This window comes from Myxine glutinosa, chromosome 6, assembly GCF_964187855.1.
Source record: "Myxine glutinosa chromosome 6, kmMyxGlut1.1, whole genome shotgun sequence".
In the NCBI taxonomy this organism is placed as follows: Eukaryota; Metazoa; Chordata; class Myxini; order Myxiniformes; family Myxinidae; genus Myxine; species Myxine glutinosa.
The window spans coordinates 5,431,648-5,455,352 of NC_136266.1; the positions used below are offsets into that span (position 1 = coordinate 5,431,648).

Sequence of the window (23,705 nt, forward strand, 5' to 3'; positions counted from 1 at the left end):
GAGGATGTGTAATCAGGATGTCATGTGCTGTGCTAATGTTGAGGATGTGTAATCAGGATGCTATGTGCTGTGCTAATGTTGAGGATGTCTAATCAGGATGCTATGTGCTGTGCTAATGTTGAGGATGTCTAATCAGGATGCTATGTGCTGTGCTAACATTGACTATGTGTAATCAGGATGCTATGTGCTGTGCTAATGTTGAGGATGTCTAATCAGGATGCTATGTGCTGTGCTAATGTTGAGGATGTCTAATCAGGATGCTATGTGCTGTGCTAATGTTGAGGATGTGCAATCAGATGCTATGTGCTGTGCTAATGTTGAGGATGTCTAATCAGGATGCTAGGTGCTGTGCTAATGTTGAGGATGTGTAATCAGGATGCTAGGTGCTGTGCTAATGTTGAGGATGTGTAATCAGGATGCTCGGTGCTGTGCTAATGTTGAGGATGTGTAATCAGGATGCTCGGTGCTGTGCTAATGTTGAGGATGTGTAATCAGGATGCTCGGTGCTGTGCTAATGTTGAGGATGTGTAATCAGGATGCTCGGTGCTGTGCTAATGTTGAGGATGTGTAATCAGGATGCTCGGTGCTGTGCTAATGTTGAGGATGTCTAATCAGGATGCTATGTGCTGTGCTAATGTTGAGGATGTGTAATCAGGATGCTATGTGCTGTGCTAATGTTGAGGATGTGTAATCAGGATGCTAGGTGCTGTGTTAATGTTGAGGATGTCTAATCAGGATGCTAGGTGCTGTGCTAATGTTGAGGATGTGTAATCAGGATGCTATGTGCTGTGCTAATGTTGAGGATGTGTAATCAGGATGTCATGTGCTGTGCTAATGTTGAGGATGTCTAATCAGGATGCTATGTGCTGTGCTAATGTTGAGGATGTGTAATCAGGATGCTATGTGCTGTGCTAATGTTGAGGATGTCTAATCAGGATGCTATGTGCTGTGCTAATGTTGAGGATGTGTAATCAGGATGCTAGGTGCTGTGTTAATGTTGAGGATGTCTAATCAGGATGCTATGTGCTGTGCTAATGTTGAGGATGTCTAATCAGGATGCTACATGCTGTGCTAATGTTGAGGATGTGTAATCAGGATGCTATGTGCTGTGCTAATGTTGAGGATGTCTAATCAGGATGCTATGTGCTGTGCTAATGTTGAGGATGTCTAATCAGGATGCTATGGGCTGTGCTAATGTTGAGGATGTGTAATCAGGATGCTAGGTGCTGTGTTAATGTTGAGGATGTCTAATCAGGATGCTAGGTGCTGTGCTAATGTTGAGGATGTGTAATCAGGATGCTATGTGCTGTGCTAATGTTGAGGATGTGTAATCAGGATGTCATGTGCTGTGCTAATGTTGAGGATGTGTAATCAGGATGCCATGTGCTGTGCTAATGTTGAGGATGTCTAATCAGGATGCTATGTGCTGTGCTAATGTTGAGGATGTCTAATCAGGATGCTATGTGCTGTGCTAATGTTGAGGATGTCTAATCAGGATGCTATGTGCTGTGCTAATGTTGAGGATGTGTAATCAGGATGCGATGTGCTGTGCTAACGTTGACTATGTGTAATCAGGATGCTATGTGCTGTGCTAATGTTGAGGATGTCTAATCAGGATGCTATGTGCTGTGCTAATGTTGAGGATGTGTAATCAGGAGGCTAGGTGCTGTGCTAATGTTGAGGATGTCTAATCAGGATGCTATGTGCTGTGCTAATGTTGAGGATGTGTAATCAGATGCTATGTGCTGTGCTAATGTTGAGGATGTCTAATCAGGATGCTAGGTGCTGTGCTAATGTTGAGGATGTCTAATCAGGATGCTAGGTGCTGTGCTAATGTTGAGGATGTCTAATCAGGATGCTATGTGCTGTGCTAACGTTGAGGATGTCTAATCAGGATGCTATATGCTGTGCTAATGTTGAGGATGTCTAATCAGGATGCTAGGTGCTGTGCTAATGTTGAGGATGTCTAATCAGGATGCTAGGTGCTGTGCTAATGTTGAGGATGTGTAATCAGGATGCTATGTGCTGTGCTAATGTTGAGGATGTATAATCAGGATGCTAGGTGCTGTGCTAATGTTGAGGATGTCTAATCAGGATGCTATGTGCTGTGCTAATGTTGAGGATGTCTAATCAGGATGCTATGTGCTGTGCTAATGTTGAGGATGTCTAATCAGGATGCGAGGTGCTGTGCTGATGTTGAGGATGTGTAATCAGGATGCTATGTGCTGTGCTAATGTTGAGGATGTGCAAGCTGATTGCTATATGCTGTGCTAATGTTGAGGATGTGTAATCAGGACGTCATGTGCTGTGCTAATGTTGAGGATGTCTAATCAGGATGCTAGGTGCTGTGCTAATGTTGAGGATGTCTCATCAGGATGCTAGGTGCTGTGCTAATGTTGAGGATGTCTAATCAGGATGCTATGTGCTGTGCTAATGTTGATGTCTAATCAGGATGTGATATGCTGTGCTGATGTTGAGGATGTCTAATCAGGATGTTATGGGCTGTGCTAATGTTGAGGATGTCTAATCAGGATGCTAGGTGCTGTGCTAATGTTGAGGATGTCTAATCAGGATGCTAGGTGCTGTGCTGATGTTGAGGATGTCTAATCACGATGCTCGGTGCTGTGCTAATGTTGAGGATGTCTAATCAGGATGCTAGGTGCTGTGCTAATGTTGAGGATGTCTAATCAGGATGCTAGGTGCTGTGCTAATGTTGAGGATGTCTAATCAGGATGCGATATGCTGTGCTGATGTTGAGGATGTCTAATCACGATGCTCGGTGCTGTGCTAATGTTGAGGATGTCTAATCAGGATGCTAGGTGCTGTGCTAATGTTGAGGATGTTTAATCAGGATGCTAGGTGCTGTGCTAATGTTGAGGATGTCTAATCAGGATGCGATATGCTGTGCTGATGTTGAGGATGTCTAATCACGATGCTAGGTGCTGTGCTAATGTTGAGGATGTCTAATCAGGATGCTAGGTGCTGTGCTAATGTTGACGATATGTAATTAGGTTACCATGTGCTGTGCTAATGTTGACGATGTGTAATTAGGTTACCATGTGCTGTGCTAATGTTGAGGATGTCTAATCAGGATGCTATGTGCTGTGCTAATGTTGACGATGTGTAATCAGGATACTATGTGCTGTGCTAATGTTGAGGATGTGTAATCAGGATGCTATGTGCTGTGCTAATGTTAAGGATGTGTAATCAGGATGCTATGTGCTGTGCTAATGTTGAGGATGTCTAATCAGGATGCTAGGTGCTGTGCTAATGTTGAGGATGTCTAATCAGGATGCTAGGTGCTGTGCTAATGTTGAGGATGTGTAATCAGATGCTATGTGCTGTGCTAATGTTGAGGATGTCTAATCAGGATGCTCGGTGCTGTGCTAATGTTGAGGATGTGTAATCAGGATGCTATGTGCTGTGCTGATGTTGAGGATGTCTAATCACGATGCTCGGTGCTGTGCTAATGTTGAGGATGTCTAATCAGGATGGTATGTGCTGTGCTAATGTTGAGGATGTCTAATCAGGATGCTAGGTGCTGTGCTAATGTTGACGATGTGTAATTAGGTTACCATGTGCTGTGCTAATGTTGGCGATGTGTAATTAGGTTACCATGTGCTGTGCTGATGTTGACGATGTGTAATTAGGTTACCATGTGCTGTGCTAATGTTGAGGATGTGTAATCAGGATGCTATGTGCTGTGCTAATGTTGAGGATGTGTAATCAGGATGCTATGTGCTGTGCTAATGTTGACGATGTGTAATTAGGTTACCATGTGCTGTGCTAATGTTGAGGATGTCTAATCAGGATGCAAGGTGCTGTGCTAATGTTGAGGATGTGTAATCAGGATGCTAGGTGCTGTGCCAATGTTGAGGATGTGTAATCAGGATGCTATGTGCTGTGCTAATGTTGAGGATGTGTAATTGGGATGCTATGTGCTGTGCTAATGTTGAGGATGTGTAATCAGGATGCTATGTGCTGTGCTAATGTTGAGGATGTGTAATCGGGATGCTATGTGCTGTGCTAATGTTGAGGATGTCTAATCAGGATGCTATGTGCTGTGCTAATGTTGAGGATGTGTAATCGGGATGCTATGTGCTGTGCTAATGTTGAGGATGTCTAATCAGGATGCTATGTGCTGTGCTAATGTTGAGGATGTGTAATTGGGATGCTATGTGCTGTGCTAATGTTGAGGATGTGTAATCAGGATGTCATGTGCTGTGCTAATGTTGAGTATGTGTAATCAGGATGCTATATGCTGTGCTATTGTTGAGGACGTGTAATCAGGATGTCATGTGCTGTGCTAATGTTGAGTATGTGTAATCAGGATGTTATGTGCTGTGCTAATGTTGAGGATGTCTAATCAGGATGCTATGTGCTGTGCTAATGTTGAGGATGTCGAATCAGGATGCTATGTGCTGTGCTAATGTTGAGGATGTGTAATCAGGATGCTATATACTGTGCTATTGTTGAGGACATGTAATCAGGATGTCACGTGCTGTGCTAATGTTGAGGATGTGCAAGCTGATTGCTATATGCTGTGCTAATGTTGAGGATGTGCAAGCTGATTGCTATATGCTGTGCTAATGTTGAGGATGTGCAAGCTGATTGCTATATGCTGTGCTAATGTTGAGTATGTGCAAGCTGATTGCTATATGCTGTGCTAATGTTGAGGATGTGCAAGCTGATTGCTATATGCTGTGCTAATGTTGAGGATGTGTAATCAGGATGTCATGTGCTGTGCTAATGTTGAGGATGTGTAATCAGGATGCTAGGTGCTGTGCTAATGTTGAGGATGTCTAATCAGGATGCTAGGTGCTGTGCTAATGTTGAGGATGTGTAATCAGGATGTCATGTGCTGTGCTAATGTTGAGGATGTCTAATCAGGATGCTATGTGCTGTGCTAATGTTGAGGATGTGTAATCAGGATGCTATATGCTGTGCTATTGTTGAGGACATGTAATCAGGATGTCATGTGCTGTGCTAATGTTGAGGATGTGTAATCAGGATGCTATGTGCTGTGCTAATGTTGAGGATGTGCAAGCTGATTGCTATATGCTGTGCTAATGTTGAGGATGTGTAATCAGGATGTCATGTGCTGTGCTGATGTTGAGGATGTGTAATCAGGATGTCATGTGCTGTGCTAATGTTGGGGATGTGTAATCAGGATGCTAGGTGCTGTGCTAATGTTGAGGATGTGTAATCAGGATGCTAGGTGCTGTGCTAATGTTGAGGATGTGTAATCAGGATGCTAGGTGCTGTGCTAATGTTGAGGATGTGTAATCAGGATGCTAGGTGCTGTGCTAATGTTGAGGATGTGCAAGCTGATTGCTATATGCTGTGCTAATGTTGAGGATGTGTAATCAGGATGTCATGTGCTGTGCTAATGTTGAGGATGTGTAATCAGGATGTCATGTGCTGTGCTAATGTTGAGAATGTGTAATCAGGATGCTCGGTGCTGTGCTAATGTTGAGGATGTCTAATCAGGATGCTATGTGCTGTGCTAATGTTGAGGATGTCTAATCAGATGCGAGGTGCTGTGCTAATGTTGAGGATGTCTAATCAGGATGCTATGTGCTGTGCTAATGTTGAGAATGTGTAATCAGGATGCTCGGTGCTGTGCTAATGTTGAGGATGTCTAATCAGGATGCTTTGTGCTGTGCTAATGTTGAGGATGTGCAAGCTGATTGCTATATGCTGTGCAAATGTTGAGGATGTGTAATCAGGATGTCATGTGCTGTGCTAATGTTGAGGATGTCTAATCAGGATGCTATGTGCTGTGCTAATGTTGAGGATGTCTAATAAGGATGCCATGTGCTGTGCTAATGTTGAGGATGTCTAATCAGGATGCTATGTGCTGTGCTAATGTTGAGGATGTCTAATCAGGATGCTATGTGCTGTGCTAATGTTGAGGATGTCTAATCAGGATGCTATGTGCTGTGCTAATGTTGAGGATGTGTAATCAGGATGCTATGTGCTGTGCTAATGTTGAGGATGTCTAATCAGGATGCTATGTGCTGTGCTAATGTTGAGGATGTGTAATCAGGATGCTATGTGCTGTGCTAATGTTGAGGATGTCTAATCAGGATGCCATGTGCTGTGCTAATGTTGAGGATGTCTAATCAGGATGCCATGTGCTGTGCTAATGTTGAGGATGTCTAATCAGGATGCCATGTGCTGTGCTAATGTTGAGGATGTCTAATCAGGATGCTATGTGCTGTGCTAATGTTGAGGATGTCTAATCAGGATGCTATGTGCTGTGCTAATGTTGAGGATGTGTAATCAGGATGCTATGTGCTGTGCTAATGTTGAGGATGTGTAATCAGGATGCTATGTGCTGTGCTAATGTTGAGGATGTGTAATCAGGATGTCATGTGCTGTGCTAATGTTGAGGATGTGTAATCAGGATGCTATGTGCTGTGCTAATGTTGAGGATGTCTAATCAGGATGCTATGTGCTGTGCTAATGTTGAGGATGTCTAATCAGGATGCTATGTGCTGTGCTAACATTGACTATGTGTAATCAGGATGCTATGTGCTGTGCTAATGTTGAGGATGTCTAATCAGGATGCTATGTGCTGTGCTAATGTTGAGGATGTGTAATCAGGAGGCTAGGTGCTGTGCTAATGTTGAGGATGTCTAATCAGGATGCTATGTGCTGTGCTAATGTTGAGGATGTGTAATCAGATGCTATGTGCTGTGCTAATGTTGAGGATGTCTAATCAGGATGCTAGGTGCTGTGCTAATGTTGAGGATGTGTAATCAGGATGCTAGGTGCTGTGCTAATGTTGAGGATGTGTAATCAGGATGCTCGGTGCTGTGCTAATGTTGAGGATGTGTAATCAGGATGCTCGGTGCTGTGCTAATGTTGAGGATGTGTAATCAGGATGCTCGGTGCTGTGCTAATGTTGAGGATGTGTAATCAGGATGCTCGGTGCTGTGCTAATGTTGAGGATGTGTAATCAGGATGCTCGGTGCTGTGCTAATGTTGAGGATGTCTAATCAGGATGCTATGTGCTGTGCTAATGTTGAGGATGTGTAATCAGGATGCTATGTGCTGTGCTAATGTTGAGGATGTGTAATCAGGATGCTAGGTGCTGTGTTAATGTTGAGGATGTCTAATCAGGATGCTAGGTGCTGTGCTAATGTTGAGGATGTGTAATCAGGATGCTATGTGCTGTGCTAATGTTGAGGATGTGTAATCAGGATGTCATGTGCTGTGCTAATGTTGAGGATGTCTAATCAGGATGCTATGTGCTGTGCTAATGTTGAGGATGTGTAATCAGGATGCTATGTGCTGTGCTAATGTTGAGGATGTCTAATCAGGATGCGAGGTGCTGTGCTAATGTTGAGGATGTCTAATCAGGATGCTATGGGCTGTGCTAATGTTGAGGATGTGTAATCAGGATGCTAGGTGCTGTGTTAATGTTGAGGATGTCTAATCAGGATGCTAGGTGCTGTGCTAATGTTGAGGATGTGTAATCAGGATGCTATGTGCTGTGCTAATGTTGAGGATGTGTAATCAGGATGTCATGTGCTGTGCTAATGTTGAGGATGTCTAATCAGGATGCTATGTGCTGTGCTAATGTTGAGGATGTCTAATCAGGATGCTACATGCTGTGCTAATGTTGAGGATGTGTAATCAGGATGCTATGTGCTGTGCTAATGTTGAGGATGTCTAATCAGGATGCTATGTGCTGTGCTAATGTTGAGGATGTCTAATCAGGATGCTATGGGCTGTGCTAATGTTGAGGATGTGTAATCAGGATGCTAGGTGCTGTGTTAATGTTGAGGATGTCTAATCAGGATGCTAGGTGCTGTGCTAATGTTGAGGATGTGTAATCAGGATGCTATGTGCTGTGCTAATGTTGAGGATGTGTAATCAGGATGTCATGTGCTGTGCTAATGTTGAGGATGTCTAATCAGGATGCTATGTGCTGTGCTAATGTTGAGGATGTCTAATCAGGATGCTATGTGCTGTGCTAATGTTGAGGATGTCTAATCAGGATGCTATGTGCTGTGCTAATGTTGAGGATGTCTATTCAGGATGCTATGTGCTGTGCTAATGTTGAGGATGTGTAATCAGGATGCGATGTGCTGTGCTAACGTTGACTATGTGTAATCAGGATGCTATGTGCTGTGCTAATGTTGAGGATGTCTAATCAGGATGCTATGTGCTGTGCTAATGTTGAGGATGTGTAATCAGGAGGCTAGGTGCTGTGCTAATGTTGAGGATGTCTAATCAGGATGCTATGTGCTGTGCTAATGTTGAGGATGTGTAATCAGATGCTATGTGCTGTGCTAATGTTGAGGATGTCTAATCAGGATGCTAGGTGCTGTGCTAATGTTGAGGATGTCTAATCAGGATGCTAGGTGCTGTGCTAATGTTGAGGATGTCTAATCAGGATGCTATGTGCTGTGCTAACGTTGAGGATGTCTAATCAGGATGCTATATGCTGTGCTAATGTTGAGGATGTCTAATCAGGATGCTAGGTGCTGTGCTAATGTTGAGGATGTCTAATCAGGATGCTAGGTGCTGTGCTAATGTTGAGGATGTGTAATCAGGATGCTATGTGCTGTGCTAATGTTGAGGATGTATAATCAGGATGCTCGGTGCTGTGCTAATGTTGAGGATGTCTAATCAGGATGCTACATGCTGTGCTAATGTTGAGGATGTCTAATCAGGATGCTATGTGCTGTGCTAATGTTGAGGATGTCTAATCAGGATGCTATGTGCTGTGCTAATGTTGAGGATGTCTAATCAGGATGCGAGGTGCTGTGCTGATGTTGAGGATGTGTAATCAGGATGCTATGGTGCTGTGCTAATGTTGAGGATGTGCAAGCTGATTGCTATATGCTGTGCTAATGTTGAGGATGTGTAATCAGGACGTCATGTGCTGTGCTAATGTTGAGGATGTCTAATCAGGATGCTAGGTGCTGTGCTAATGTTGAGGATGTCTCATCAGGATGCTAGGTGCTGTGCTAATGTTGAGGATGTCTAATCAGGATGCTATGTGCTGTGCTAATGTTGATGTCTAATCAGGATGTGATATGCTGTGCTGATGTTGAGGATGTCTAATCAGGATGCTATGGGCTGTGCTAATGTTGAGGATGTCTAATCAGGATGCTAGGTGCTGTGCTAATGTTGAGGATGTCTAATCAGGATGCTAGGTGCTGTGCTGATGTTGAGGATGTCTAATCACGATGCTCGGTGCTGTGCTAATGTTGAGGATGTCTAATCAGGATGCTAGGTGCTGTGCTAATGTTGAGGATGTCTAATCAGGATGCTTGGTGCTGTGCTAATGTTGAGGATGTCTAATCAGGATGCTATGTGCTGTGCTAATGTTGAGGATGTGTAATCAGGAGGCTAGGTGCTGTGCTAATGTTGAGGATGTCTAATCAGGATGCTATGTGCTGTGCTAATGTTGAGGATGTCTAATCAGGATGCTACATGCTGTGCTAATGTTGAGGATGTGTAATCAGGATGCTATGTGCTGTGCTAATGTTGAGGATGTCTAATCAGGATGCTATGTGCTGTGCTAATGTTGAGGATGTCTAATCAGGATGCTATGGGCTGTGCTAATGTTGAGGATGTGTAATCAGGATGCTAGGTGCTGTGTTAATGTTGAGGATGTCTAATCAGGATGCTAGGTGCTGTGCTAATGTTGAGGATGTGTAATCAGGATGCTATGTGCTGTGCTAATGTTGAGGATGTGTAATCAGGATGTCATGTGCTGTGCTAATGTTGAGGATGTCTAATCAGGATGCTATGTGCTGTGCTAATGTTGAGGATGTCTAATCAGGATGCTATGTGCTGTGCTAATGTTGAGGATGTCTAATCAGGATGCTATGTGCTGTGCTAATGTTGAGGATGTCTATTCAGGATGCTATGTGCTGTGCTAATGTTGAGGATGTGTAATCAGGATGCGATGTGCTGTGCTAACGTTGACTATGTGTAATCAGGATGCTATGTGCTGTGCTAATGTTGAGGATGTCTAATCAGGATGCTATGTGCTGTGCTAATGTTGAGGATGTGTAATCAGGAGGCTAGGTGCTGTGCTAATGTTGAGGATGTCTAATCAGGATGCTATGTGCTGTGCTAATGTTGAGGATGTGTAATCAGATGCTATGTGCTGTGCTAATGTTGAGGATGTCTAATCAGGATGCTAGGTGCTGTGCTAATGTTGAGGATGTCTAATCAGGATGCTAGGTGCTGTGCTAATGTTGAGGATGTCTAATCAGGATGCTATGTGCTGTGCTAACGTTGAGGATGTCTAATCAGGATGCTATATGCTGTGCTAATGTTGAGGATGTCTAATCAGGATGCTAGGTGCTGTGCTAATGTTGAGGATGTCTAATCAGGATGCTAGGTGCTGTGCTAATGTTGAGGATGTGTAATCAGGATGCTATGTGCTGTGCTAATGTTGAGGATGTATAATCAGGATGCTCGGTGCTGTGCTAATGTTGAGGATGTCTAATCAGGATGCTACATGCTGTGCTAATGTTGAGGATGTCTAATCAGGATGCTATGTGCTGTGCTAATGTTGAGGATGTCTAATCAGGATGCTATGTGCTGTGCTAATGTTGAGGATGTCTAATCAGGATGCGAGGTGCTGTGCTGATGTTGAGGATGTGTAATCAGGATGCTATGTGCTGTGCTAATGTTGAGGATGTGCAAGCTGATTGCTATATGCTGTGCTAATGTTGAGGATGTGTAATCAGGACGTCATGTGCTGTGCTAATGTTGAGGATGTCTAATCAGGATGCTAGGTGCTGTGCTAATGTTGAGGATGTCTCATCAGGATGCTAGGTGCTGTGCTAATGTTGAGGATGTCTAATCAGGATGCTATGTGCTGTGCTAATGTTGATGTCTAATCAGGATGTGATATGCTGTGCTGATGTTGAGGATGTCTAATCAGGATGCTATGGGCTGTGCTAATGTTGAGGATGTCTAATCAGGATGCTAGGTGCTGTGCTAATGTTGAGGATGTCTAATCAGGATGCTAGGTGCTGTGCTGATGTTGAGGATGTCTAATCACGATGCTCGGTGCTGTGCTAATGTTGAGGATGTCTAATCAGGATGCTAGGTGCTGTGCTAATGTTGAGGATGTCTAATCAGGATGCTCGGTGCTGTGCTAATGTTGAGGATGTCTAATCAGGATGCTATGTGCTGTGCTAATGTTGAGGATGTGTAATCAGGAGGCTAGGTGCTGTGCTAATGTTGAGGATGTCTAATCAGGATGCTATGTGCTGTGCTAATGTTGAGGATGTGTAATCAGATGCTATGTGCTGTGCTAATGTTGAGGATGTCTAATCAGGATGCTAGGTGCTGTGCTAATGTTGAGGATGTGTAATCAGGATGCTAGGTGCTGTGCTAATGTTGAGGATGTGTAATCAGGATGCTCGGTGCTGTGCTAATGTTGAGGATGTGTAATCAGGATGCTCGGTGCTGTGCTAATGTTGAGGATGTGTAATCAGGATGCTCGGTGCTGTGCTAATGTTGAGGATGTGTAATCAGGATGCTCGGTGCTGTGCTAATGTTGAGGATGTCTAATCAGGATGCTATGTGCTGTGCTAATGTTGAGGATGTGTAATCAGGATGCTATGTGCTGTGCTAATGTTGAGGATGTGTAATCAGGATGCTAGGTGCTGTGTTAATGTTGAGGATGTCTAATCAGGATGCTAGGTGCTGTGCTAATGTTGAGGATGTGTAATCAGGATGCTATGTGCTGTGCTAATGTTGAGGATGTGTAATCAGGATGTCATGTGCTGTGCTAATGTTGAGGATGTCTAATCAGGATGCTATGTGCTGTGCTAATGTTGAGGATGTGTAATCAGGATGCTATGTGCTGTGCTAATGTTGAGGATGTCTAATCAGGATGCTATGTGCTGTGCTAATGTTGAGGATGTCTAATCAGGATGCTATGGGCTGTGCTAATGTTGAGGATGTGTAATCAGGATGCTAGGTGCTGTGTTAATGTTGAGGATGTCTAATCAGGATGCTAGGTGCTGTGCTAATGTTGAGGATGTGTAATCAGGATGCTATGTGCTGTGCTAATGTTGAGGATGTGTAATCAGGATGTCATGTGCTGTGCTAATGTTGAGGATGTCTAATCAGGATGCTATGTGCTGTGCTAATGTTGAGGATGTCTAATCAGGATGCTACATGCTGTGCTAATGTTGAGGATGTGTAATCAGGATGCTATGTGCTGTGCTAATGTTGAGGATGTCTAATCAGGATGCTATGTGCTGTGCTAATGTTGAGGATGTCTAATCAGGATGCTATGGGCTGTGCTAATGTTGAGGATGTGTAATCAGGATGCTAGGTGCTGTGTTAATGTTGAGGATGTCTAATCAGGATGCTAGGTGCTGTGCTAATGTTGAGGATGTGTAATCAGGATGCTATGTGCTGTGCTAATGTTGAGGATGTGTAATCAGGATGTCATGTGCTGTGCTAATGTTGAGGATGTCTAATCAGGATGCTATGTGCTGTGCTAATGTTGAGGATGTCTAATCAGGATGCTACATGCTGTGCTAATGTTGAGGATGTCTAATCAGGATGCTATGTGCTGTGCTAATGTTGAGGATGTGTAATCAGGATGCGATGTGCTGTGCTAACGTTGACTATGTGTAATCAGGATGCTATGTGCTGTGCTAATGTTGAGGATGTCTAATCAGGATGCTATGTGCTGTGCTAATGTTGAGGATGTGTAATCAGGAGGCTAGGTGCTGTGCTAATGTTGAGGATGTCTAATCAGGATGCTATGTGCTGTGCTAATGTTGAGGATGTGTAATCAGATGCTATGTGCTGTGCTAATGTTGAGGATGTCTAATCAGGATGCTAGGTGCTGTGCTAATGTTGAGGATGTCTAATCAGGATGCTAGGTGCTGTGCTAATGTTGAGGATGTCTAATCAGGATGCTATGTGCTGTGCTAACGTTGAGGATGTCTAATCAGGATGCTATGTGCTGTGCTAATGTTGAGGATGTCTAATCAGGATGCTAGGTGCTGTGCTAATGTTGAGGATGTCTAATCAGGATGCTAGGTGCTGTGCTAATGTTGAGGATGTGTAATCAGGATGCTATGTGCTGTGCTTATGTTGAGGATGTATAATCAGGATGCTCGGTGCTGTGCTAATGTTGAGGATGTCTAATCAGGATGCTACATGCTGTGCTAATGTTGAGGATGTCTAATCAGGATGCTATGTGCTGTGCTAATGTTGAGGATGTCTAATCAGGATGCTATGTGCTGTGCTAATGTTGAGGATGTCTAATCAGGATGCGAGGTGCTGTGCTGATGTTGAGGATGTGTAATCAGGATGCTATGTGCTGTGCTAATGTTGAGGATGTGCAAGCTGATTGCTATATGCTGTGCTAATGTTGAGGATGTGTAATCAGGACGTCATGTGCTGTGCTAATGTTGAGGATGTCTAATCAGGATGCTAGGTGCTGTGCTAATGTTGAGGATGTCTCATCAGGATGCTAGGTGCTGTGCTAATGTTGAGGATGTCTAATCAGGATGCTATGTGCTGTGCTAATGTTGATGTCTAATCAGGATGTGATATGCTGTGCTGATGTTGAGGATGTCTAATCAGGATGCTATGGGCTGTGCTAATGTTGAGGATGTCTAATCAGGATGCTAGGTGCTGTGCTAATGTTGAGGATGTCTAATCAGGATGCTAGGTGCTGTGCTGATGTTGAGGATGTCTAATCACGATGCTCGGTGCTGTGCTAATGTTGAGGATGTCTAATCAGGATGCTAGGTGCTGTGCTAATGTTGAGGATGTCTAATCAGGATGCTAGGTGCTGTGCTAATGTTGAGGATGTCTAATCAGGATGTGATATGCTGTGCTGATGTTGAGGATGTCTAATCACGATGCTCGGTGCTGTGCTAATGTTGAGGATGTCTAATCAGGATGCTAGGTGCTGTGCTAATGTTGAGGATGTTTAATCAGGATGCTAGGTGCTGTGCTAATGTTGAGGATGTCTAATCAGGATGCGATATGCTGTGCTGATGTTGAGGATGTCTAATCACGATGCTAGGTGCTGTGCTAATGTTGAGGATGTCTAATCAGGATGCTAGGTGCTGTGCTAATGTTGACGATATGTAATTAGGTTACCATGTGCTGTGCTAATGTTGACGATGTGTAATTAGGTTACCATGTGCTGTGCTAATGTTGAGGATGTCTAATCAGGATGCTATGTGCTGTGCTAATGTTGACGATGTGTAATCAGGATACTATGTGCTGTGCTAATGTTGAGGATGTGTAATCAGGATGCTATGTGCTGTGCTAATGTTAAGGATGTGTAATCAGGATGCTATGTGCTGTGCTAATGTTGAGGATGTCTAATCAGGATGCTAGGTGCTGTGCTAATGTTGAGGATGTCTAATCAGGATGCTAGGTGCTGTGCTAATGTTGAGGATGTGTAATCAGATGCTATGTGCTGTGCTAATGTTGAGGATGTCTAATCAGGATGCTCGGTGCTGTGCTAATGTTGAGGATGTGTAATCAGGATGCTATGTGCTGTGCTGATGTTGAGGATGTCTAATCACGATGCTCGGTGCTGTGCTAATGTTGAGGATGTCTAATCAGGATGGTATGTGCTGTGCTAATGTTGAGGATGTCTAATCAGGATGCTAGGTGCTGTGCTAATGTTGACGATGTGTAATTAGGTTACCATGTGCTGTGCTAATGTTGGCGATGTGTAATTAGGTTACCATGTGCTGTGCTGATGTTGACGATGTGTAATTAGTTTACCATGTGCTGTGCTAATGTTGAGGATGTGTAATCAGGATGCTATGTGCTGTGTTAATGTTAAGGATGTGTAATCAGGATGCTATGTGCTGTGCTTATGTTGAGGATGTCTAATCAGGATGCTAGGTGCTGTGCTAATGTTGAGGATGTCTAATCAGGATGCTATGTGCTGTGCTCATGTTGACGATGTGTAATTAGGTTACCATGTGCTGTGCTAATGTTGAGGATGTGTAATCAGGATGCTATGTGCTGTGCTTATGTTGAGGATGTCTAATCAGGATGCTAGGTGCTGTGCTAATGTTGAGAATGTCTAATCAGGATGCTAGGTGCTGTGCTAATGTTGACGATGTGTAATTCGGTTACCATGTGCTGTGCTAATGTTGAGGATGTGTAATCAGGATGCTATGTGCTGTGCTGATGTTAAGGATGTGTAATCAGGATGCTAGGTGCTGTGCTAATGTTGACGATGTGTAATTAGGTTACCATGTGCTGTGCTAATGTTGAGGATGTGTAATCAGGATGCTATGTGCTGTGCTAATGTTAAGGATGTGTAATCAGGATGCTATGTGCTGTGCTTATGTTGAGGATGTCTAATCAGGATGCTATGTGCTGTGCTAATGTTGAGAATGTGTAATCAGGATGTCATGTGCTGTGCTCATGTTGAGGATGTCTAATCAGGATGCTATGTGCTGTGCTAATGTTGACGATGTGTAATTAGGTTACCATGTGCTGTGCTAATGTTGAGGATGTCTAATCAGGATGCTATGTGCTGTGCTAATGTTGAGGATGTGTAATCAGGATGCTATGTGCTGTGCTAATGTTGACGATGTGTAATTAGGTTACCATGTGCTGTGCTAATGTTGAGGATGTCTAATCAGGATGCAAGGTGCTGTGCTAATGTTGAGGATGTGTAATCAGGATGCTAGGTGCTGTGCCAATGTTGAGGATGTGTAATCAGGATGCTATGTGCTGTGCTAATGTTGAGGATGTGTAATCAGGATGCTATGTGCTGTGCTAATGTTGAGGATGTCTAATCAGGATGCTATGTGCTGTGCTAATGTTGAGGATGTGTAATCAGGATGCTATGTGCTGTGCTAATGTTGACGATGTGTAATTAGGTTACCATGTGCTGTGCTAATGTTGAGGATGTGTAATCAGGATGCTATGTGCTGTGCTAATGTTGACGATGTGTAATTAGGTTACCATGTGCTGTGCTAATGTTGAGGATGTCTAATCAGGATGCTATGTGCTGTGCTAATGTTGAGGATGTGTAATCAGGATGCTATGTGCTGTGCTAATGTTGACGATGTGTAATTAGGTTACCATGTGCTGTGCTAATGTTGAGGATGTCTAATCAGGATGCAAGGTGCTGTGCTAATGTTGAGGATGTGTAATCAGGATGCTAGGTGCTGTGCCAATGTTGAGGATGTGTAATCAGGATGCTATGTGCTGTGCTAATGTTGAGGATGTGTAATCAGGATGCTATGTGCTGTGCTAATGTTGAGGATGTCTAATCAGGATGCTATGTGCTGTGCTAATGTTGACGATGTCTAATCAGGATGCGAGGTGCTGTGCTAATGTTGAGGATGTGTAATCAGGATGCTATGTGCTGTGCTAATTTTAAGGATGTGTAATCAGGATGCTATGTGCTGTGCTTATGTTGAGGATGTCTAATCAGGATGCTAGGTGCTGTGCTAATGTTGAGGATGTCTAATCAGGATGCTAGGTGCTGTGCTAATGTTGAGGATGTCTAATCAGGATGCGAGGTGCTGTGCTAATGTTGAGGATGTGTAATCAGGATGCTACATGCTGTGCTAATGTTGAGGATGTGTAATCAGGATGCTAGGTGCTGTGCTAATGTTGGGGATGTCTAATCAGGATGCTAGGTGCTGTGCTAATGTTGAGGATGTCTAATCAGGATGCTAGGTGCTGTGCTAATGTTGAGGATGTCTAATCAGGATGCTAGGTGCTGTCCTAATGTTGAGGATGTCTAATCAGGATGCTAGGTGCTGTGCTAATGTTGAGGATGTGTAATCAGGATGCTACATGCTGTGCTGATTTTAAGGATTGTGGGAGCAGGTTGAAGAGCAGGTGGGAGGAAAAAAAGAAATGGACCACACGCCGTTACCACCTACATCCACAGCAGCAAAGACTGTACTTTCCATCTCAGTGGATGATGTATGTTTGTGCATGTGACGTTTCTTAGCATTGAAGTAATGAAGCAACTTCATATATCTATATATTCGATGTTTCCTCACCCCTCATCTACTTCATTCACTCTCTAAAGGTGCGACTTACTGAGTCTGCACAAGCCTGTCTTCCCCCTGGTGCTGACTCTGTTGCGGATGGTCTTCGCCGTACCCAATCCTCAAACAGCTTGGGTTCCCGTGTGATCCCGACGCCTATCGTGCCGCCTTCACTTTCTTCACACACATTAAAAGCTTGCTCTGACCCACACCTCGACGATGCTGAATTTGGACCAATGGTCACCGCAAGTGAAGGGTCCACCGAGAGATTTGACCTTCAGCTGGACTCTCGGCCGCTTGCAATACCTTTCACTGATAATTATAATGACTCCGATGTGGTGACGGTCACGTCTGACTCTGATATTGGCAATGGCGATGCGCACACTATGGGAACAAGTGGACCTGATGGGCCGAGCGGCGCTGCGGACACTTTAGGTGTGGGATTCGTGCTGACGAGGGATCAGGAGAAGGCAATCAAGTCGCAGACACCTGAGCAGGAAGAGACTGCATCATTGGTTTCTACAGCTACGCAGGAACCCGGAGAAGCTAATGGTTGCCTACCTGAGGGTTACCGGCTGGTCAGTGAAAGCGAGTGGAACAAGCTGCAGCAGGAGGTGAACACCTATGGGTCTCAAGGTTCTGGCATTGTCGGTTGCTGCTTGTGAGGATGATGAGAATGTGGATGACGTGCATCTGATGAAATGCCATGACCTAACTATTTTGATCTTTCTTGTACAGGTGCTCAAGGCTGGAAGTTGCCTTGTACTACCGTGTGACATGTGCTCCAACTATGAACAGCAGCTCCAGGGGGTCCAGGCCCAGGAAGCAGAGACCAGAGACCAGGTGTGGCCAGCATATTTATTTCTCTACCAGGCTTTAAAAACAGTAGGGGGCACTCTGTTCTCAGCCCACCTTAGGGGGGAAATGTGCTGTGGCACATTCTTGAAAATGCACTTTATAAATTTTAGTCATTTGTGAAATATATTTTATTGATCACAACATATCATACTACGTTTCATAATTTTGAGAAGGTTCCATTATATTATGGTAATAAAGATGATTTATAATACCGGCTACCACCACAGTTGGCGCTGTTTCCACCACGTGTATTTGTATACAGTATATCAGGGGTCGGCAACCTTTTTGACATGAAGTGCCAGTTTGAAATGTTCTTGTTAATTAGTGTGCCATATCAACATTAAGTTTAACATCAAGTTTAATTATGACATCATATCAAAAAAATATTTCCAACAGACATGGAATTTTATTCCATCCATATAGGCTACATGCATAGCAACAATATTTTAAAGAAACATTTATCTCTCATAATCAGGACATTGTAATGATCATTTTATCATTGTAAAATTTGGCCCCCACGAGGTTACAAATTATATGCACGGACCCCATTTCAAAACACTGCTTTCAGTAACTCATTTACAAAGTATTGCATTGGGAACAAATGTCAAAAAGGGAGAATACAGTGTATCAAACAGAAATACCAGTACTATACAACAATGCTGCCATCCTCATGGAAACATCCACATCTGAGTTGGAAAAAAAGAGATGGACAAACAGCTACATATGCAAACCCATGTGTACTACACATATACAGATGCCGACCAGTCAGTGTGATCCCTGGCCCTGCTTTCCTTTGCTGAGCTCCATTATCTGGGGGTTGTAGTTAGTCACTTTAAGTTGCACACATGCTTCGGAGTGGTCGGTTGTCAAACGACTGCGGGAGGGGCTGAGCACGTTCTTCGTGTGTGACAATATCTGCTCACAGGTACGTTGACCCGAAGACTGACGGCAAAGTCAGTGCAACGTTCCGGAGACAGCTGAACTTCTTCGGCACGGATGTCCAGCAGGTGAAGATGCAGGTTCCGTGATCTTGCACTGCCGTGGTTTATAGTTGTTTCCGTAGCTCTGCAAACTTAGTCACCCACAGTGTTGAACTCTTCAGCTCAATCGGCTGCATTTCCATGTCCTGTGTATCCAACCAGTCTATCAGAGATAAATCCAATTCATGTCCATCAAAGCTGTCTGGCTTGATCAAGAAAGAGAACATGGGTCCATACTTCTGAAAGTACCAAAATCGTGTTGTGAACTCCGACTCAAGCTCGCTCATGTATTTGCATATTTCAGCGGTGCTGATGCTGTGCTGCGAGGACAGCTTCCTTCCGTGTCTGAAGTAGCAGAAAGTGGAGGTAGCAACATCGCTTGAAAAGATTGCTAGCTTGCCGACAAAAGCCGTCCATGTGTCGAACATGTCCAAAACAGTTTGCCCTGCACCTTGCAGTCGGAGATTGAGCTCGTTGAGGTGTCCCATAATATCCGTGAGAAACATAAGTTTCACAACCCACTTCTCGTCCTCGAGTTCTGGGTAGTTTTGGCCCTTTTCAGCCAGGAAGGCCTTGATGGCATCAAAGCAGCTGACAAAAACCGCTCCGAAACTTTTCCGCAGCTTAGCCACCTAACCGCTCAGTGGAGAGGGATATCTTTGTATGTGCAGTTCATTTCCTCGAGCAGGGACTGGAACTGTCGGTGTGTCAGAGCAGATCGCTTGACTATGAAGTTAATAACCTTTACGACCGTAGCCATAACCTCATTAAGATCTGAATTTGACATCTTTGCACAGAGGTTTTCTTGGTGTATTATGCAGTGGAGTTTCATGATGGGGTGACCGACTTTTTCCTCAATTAATCTGACAGCTCCCCTCTGTTTCCCGACCATGGCGAGGGTACCATCTGTTGTCACTGCAAAAATTTTCCTGATGTCAATCCCTCACTCCTCAAAATGTTCCATAAACACCTTGGCTGTGTCCTCACCTTTTGTTGTGTCCGACATTGGCTTTAAGCAGCAGAGTTCCTCTCTTACAGTCGAATCACAGTATCTTGCCATGACTGCCAAACGTGGTATGTCATTCACCTCCACGCTCTCGTCAAGTGCAATGCTAAATACCACAGCATCTTTTAACCCAGCTATTTGCTGCGCGCTGACATTTTCTGCCATTTCTTCGATGCGTCGCTCAACACTTCTAGGTGACATGGGAATATCTTTTATTCTTGATTTGATTGTCTCTTTGTTTGGTAAGCCTTCAAACAGAACCTCTGAGCTACAGAGAAAAGCCTCCTTAATATATTCGCCATCCGTGAATGGCTTTCCGCGTTTCACAATGCAATGAGCAATGCGATAGCTTGCTTCAGTCGCATGGTTTTTAGCAATGGCAAAGATTTTGAGGGTGTTGGCTTGCTTCCCATACCTGGACATGGCACGTTTGATGGATTCTGCCTTGTCTGCCTGATCTTTGAAAGTTTTCTCGTGCTTTGTCTCAAAATGGCGCTTAACACTCGACGTTCGACAAACATTTTCAAAACATAAAGTACACACAGCACGGTCCTTCTGAAAAACAAAACCCCACTCTTCTGTCCATGAGGGCTGGAATGCCCGAACCTTTACTTCAGCTTTCTTAGCTAGCGGGGTTGCCATAATCTACCGAACCTGAACCGCTTCACTGCAATTCCTGTGGGAAATGTGAGCGGGAGGCCGTACCGTCAATCAAACTAAACAAGCATTCTGAGTATTGCGCTGCAATACATGGTCCCTACCGGCAGTCTATCGTCCGGAAAACGGTTGGGGAAATTACCAAAGTTCAAAGTGCCATAACTTTGTCAAAAATGATCGAAACGTCGTGAAGTTCGAACTTGATCTGTAACTTATCATGAGGAAACCATGTACCAAGCTTGAAATCATTAGCATTAAGAGTTTAGAAAAAAAGTCCGGAAAACTGTTCTTTGCGTGACGGACTGATAGACTGACAGACTGACAGACTGACGGACAGACGGAGGGACAGCGTGCGAACCTATAGTCCCCTCCGGTGTACACCGGTCGGGGACTAATAAGACAGGCCGCGTGTTACGAGAAAAACTACTACCCCCATTTTCATTACTACCACCCCATAAAAAAAAACCTCAAAATAATGACGAGTTTTAATATTAAAACGCAGAAGGCAGCCTGAATGATAACAAAGAGTGGAGATGCAGCTGCTGACCACCGGGTGTTAACAGCACAGTCGCTCTTACACCACCTCAGGTTGCCACAAACGGCGTATCGGAAGGCACCAAGCCTGCATCTCCTGTTTTATATCTGCGATTATTATACAATTCAGAATAATGATGAGATTAATATAAAAACTCAGAAACCAGTCCGAATAACAATAATGAGTGGAGATGCAGCCTCGGACCATCTGCTGTGAACAACACCATTGTTCTTACAGCACATCCAGTTGCCGCGAATATTGTGTTTGAATGCGCCAGGCCGGCATTTCATGTTGTGCACCTTTGATTATTATTCCAGTAAAAGAATTTGGAATTGGAATGGTGACTCTGCTCTGATCCATCTACCTCATCACCCTGCACCATCACACCGGAATACTGTTATAGTGCAACACGCGCAACAGCCAATGGCTGTTCAAGAGGTGATTTGGCATGCAGCGGAGAGGGCACTGCTTTCGCCAGTGTGCCAATGATTACGCTGCCGCATGCCAATGGTGGCACGCATGCCTAAGGTTGCCGACCCCTGCAGTATATACTAAACTAATTAGATGGTGTACAAGTTGAATTGGCTAAGCTTCCCATTTTTCTTTCCTTCATTCATAGATAAGTCGATTTGGAATATAAGACAAAGCTAGATCAACTAAGGTAGTTATCAAAACAGTCATTCAGAACAATCGAGGTGTTGATTCCTCCCTGTCACTCACAACGTCGCACTATGGTACTTCCAGGGTCATGAATATTATTTGAATTACTGTGTGGGACAACATTTCGGATAAATTAGGAATGTAAATACCCTCGGTCCCCACTATCCGTGGGAGATATGTTCCTGGAAAATCCACGACTAGTGAAACTGCAAATAGCGGAGCATTGTTTCAATGGAAAAAGGGGGGGTGGGGGTGGGGGGTAGGTTCCCGGGTCGTGAAAATCTGCGAATAGATAGGACCAAACAGCGAATGGCGAGACAAAATCTGCGAATGGTGAGGCAAAATCCGTGAATGGCGAGGCAAAATCCGTGACTGGTGAGGCAAAATCCGTTAATGGCAAGGCAAAATCCACGAATGGTGAGGCAAATCCAGAGAATGTCGACAATAATCCACGAAGATTGATGAAAGTCCTGCAAATGGCGAGGCAAATCCTGTGAATGTCGACGATAATCCGTGAAGGTCGATGAAAATCCTGCGAATGTATGCCGCGGCATTGTTTCAATGCCCCTGAAAAACCGCGAATTCGCGGAACACGGCCGCGAATAGGAAAAAAAACCCCACGATTTCACGGAGCACAGCTGCGAATGGGAAGAAAACCGCGAATTTGCGGGACACTTTTCCGCGAATAGAGAAACAGGTCGCATTTTATCACCTGCGAATAGTGGAACCGCAAACAGCGGAACAGTGGAACCGCAAACAGCGGGGTCCGACAGTAGTTTTTTTAAAGGTGGTTGTTATCATATTGAGGTACAGTATTTAAAACAAGCTACAGAATCATTATCAGCATTACTTCATAGCACATTGCATTTTGTCGCAGTTCACTCCTCCTTAATATACACGAACACCTGACACATTGTAATACAAGCACTCAATGTTTGTCCACCTAGCTTTGCAGTCACGATTAGCCATATTGGTTTTCTCAACATAAGATTCGTCTTCATACAAATACAGTATTCGTATTTTCCCAGTGTTCTGATCGCACAATCCCTCGGCACCTCGGTGATGACTTCTCTGCTCTGGATTCACTGCGTGATCGTTCGATAGCTCGATTGGAGATTTCTTGATTCCAGATTCGCCGCGCGACTCATCCGAAAGCCCGATCAGGGTGAGGGGAGTGCCGTATCGCTCCGAGTTTACCTCCCATTTGCCTTCCCAGCCCATAAATTATTTGAGCAGTAACCGATAAATCCGATACACGAAGGACTAATGTCCCTTCCTGTAACACCTCCAACTCCACACCCGCACTTCTCCCCCATTCTGACAAGCAATCTCGGCGCTACATTTTGGTAAGTACCCTTGTAACTGCTTATTTAATTTTTCTATTTGTGCGTTTAATTTGTGTTTTTATCGATTTGTTTAATAGTATGTTGTTAATAGTATGTTTTAATAGTATGTTTAATAGTCTCTAATAGTAATATGTTGTTAATAGAGGTTAACATTATCTCGGGCCAACATTTTACCTGCTTCTACATTCGCGCTTCGCATATTTGGGGTTTAATTTTTTTTAAATTCTTTTAACACATCAGGAGGAATGCAGGTGCAGGGTCTCCTATATCCACCACCGCTAATATTAATTCAGCCTAGGAATTCTTCCACAGAAACTTACTCTTTCTTATGCATAAATTCATCCCATCTGCTTTAAAACAACTTGCATTCTCCTGGAAGGCAAATCCAACTGAAGCCAACCTCAGATCGTTCCATAAAGCTGGCAACCTGTGTGTCTACTCTTTCAAAAGCCAGAAAACAACATCTGTCTAATCTCAAGAATGAGCTTTCATATTTGTCTTCCTTCTATAAAACCTGGTGGTGCCTTGTCAAGGCTTGTCCCACTCATGTGTCTGCAGGACGCACGCAGTCCACCAGCAACCCTCACACTGTCTTCAATCTAATTCTTCCCTCCAGGTCATCAAGACAGTTGTTCACCACCATCTCAAGTCATCCCCTCT

At 44.0% G+C, this 23,705-nt stretch overlaps 1 protein-coding gene across 4 annotated transcripts in view; it reads left to right on the forward strand.

The window, feature by feature from the left end:
* The window catches only part of RABEP1 (rabaptin, RAB GTPase binding effector protein 1), a 102,029-nt gene that overhangs the window by 46,372 nt on the left and 31,952 nt on the right, over nucleotides 1-23,705 (forward strand). For all 4 annotated transcript variants that reach the window (XM_078779579.1, XM_068119571.2, XM_068119570.2 and 1 more), the window contains 3 exons: nucleotides 16,837-16,935; nucleotides 17,045-17,617; nucleotides 17,742-17,846. In XM_078779579.1, the coding sequence (XP_078635705.1) occupies nucleotides 16,837-16,935; nucleotides 17,045-17,617; nucleotides 17,742-17,846 (777 nt within the window). The remainder of the gene's footprint in view (nucleotides 1-16,836; nucleotides 16,936-17,044; nucleotides 17,618-17,741; nucleotides 17,847-23,705) is intronic.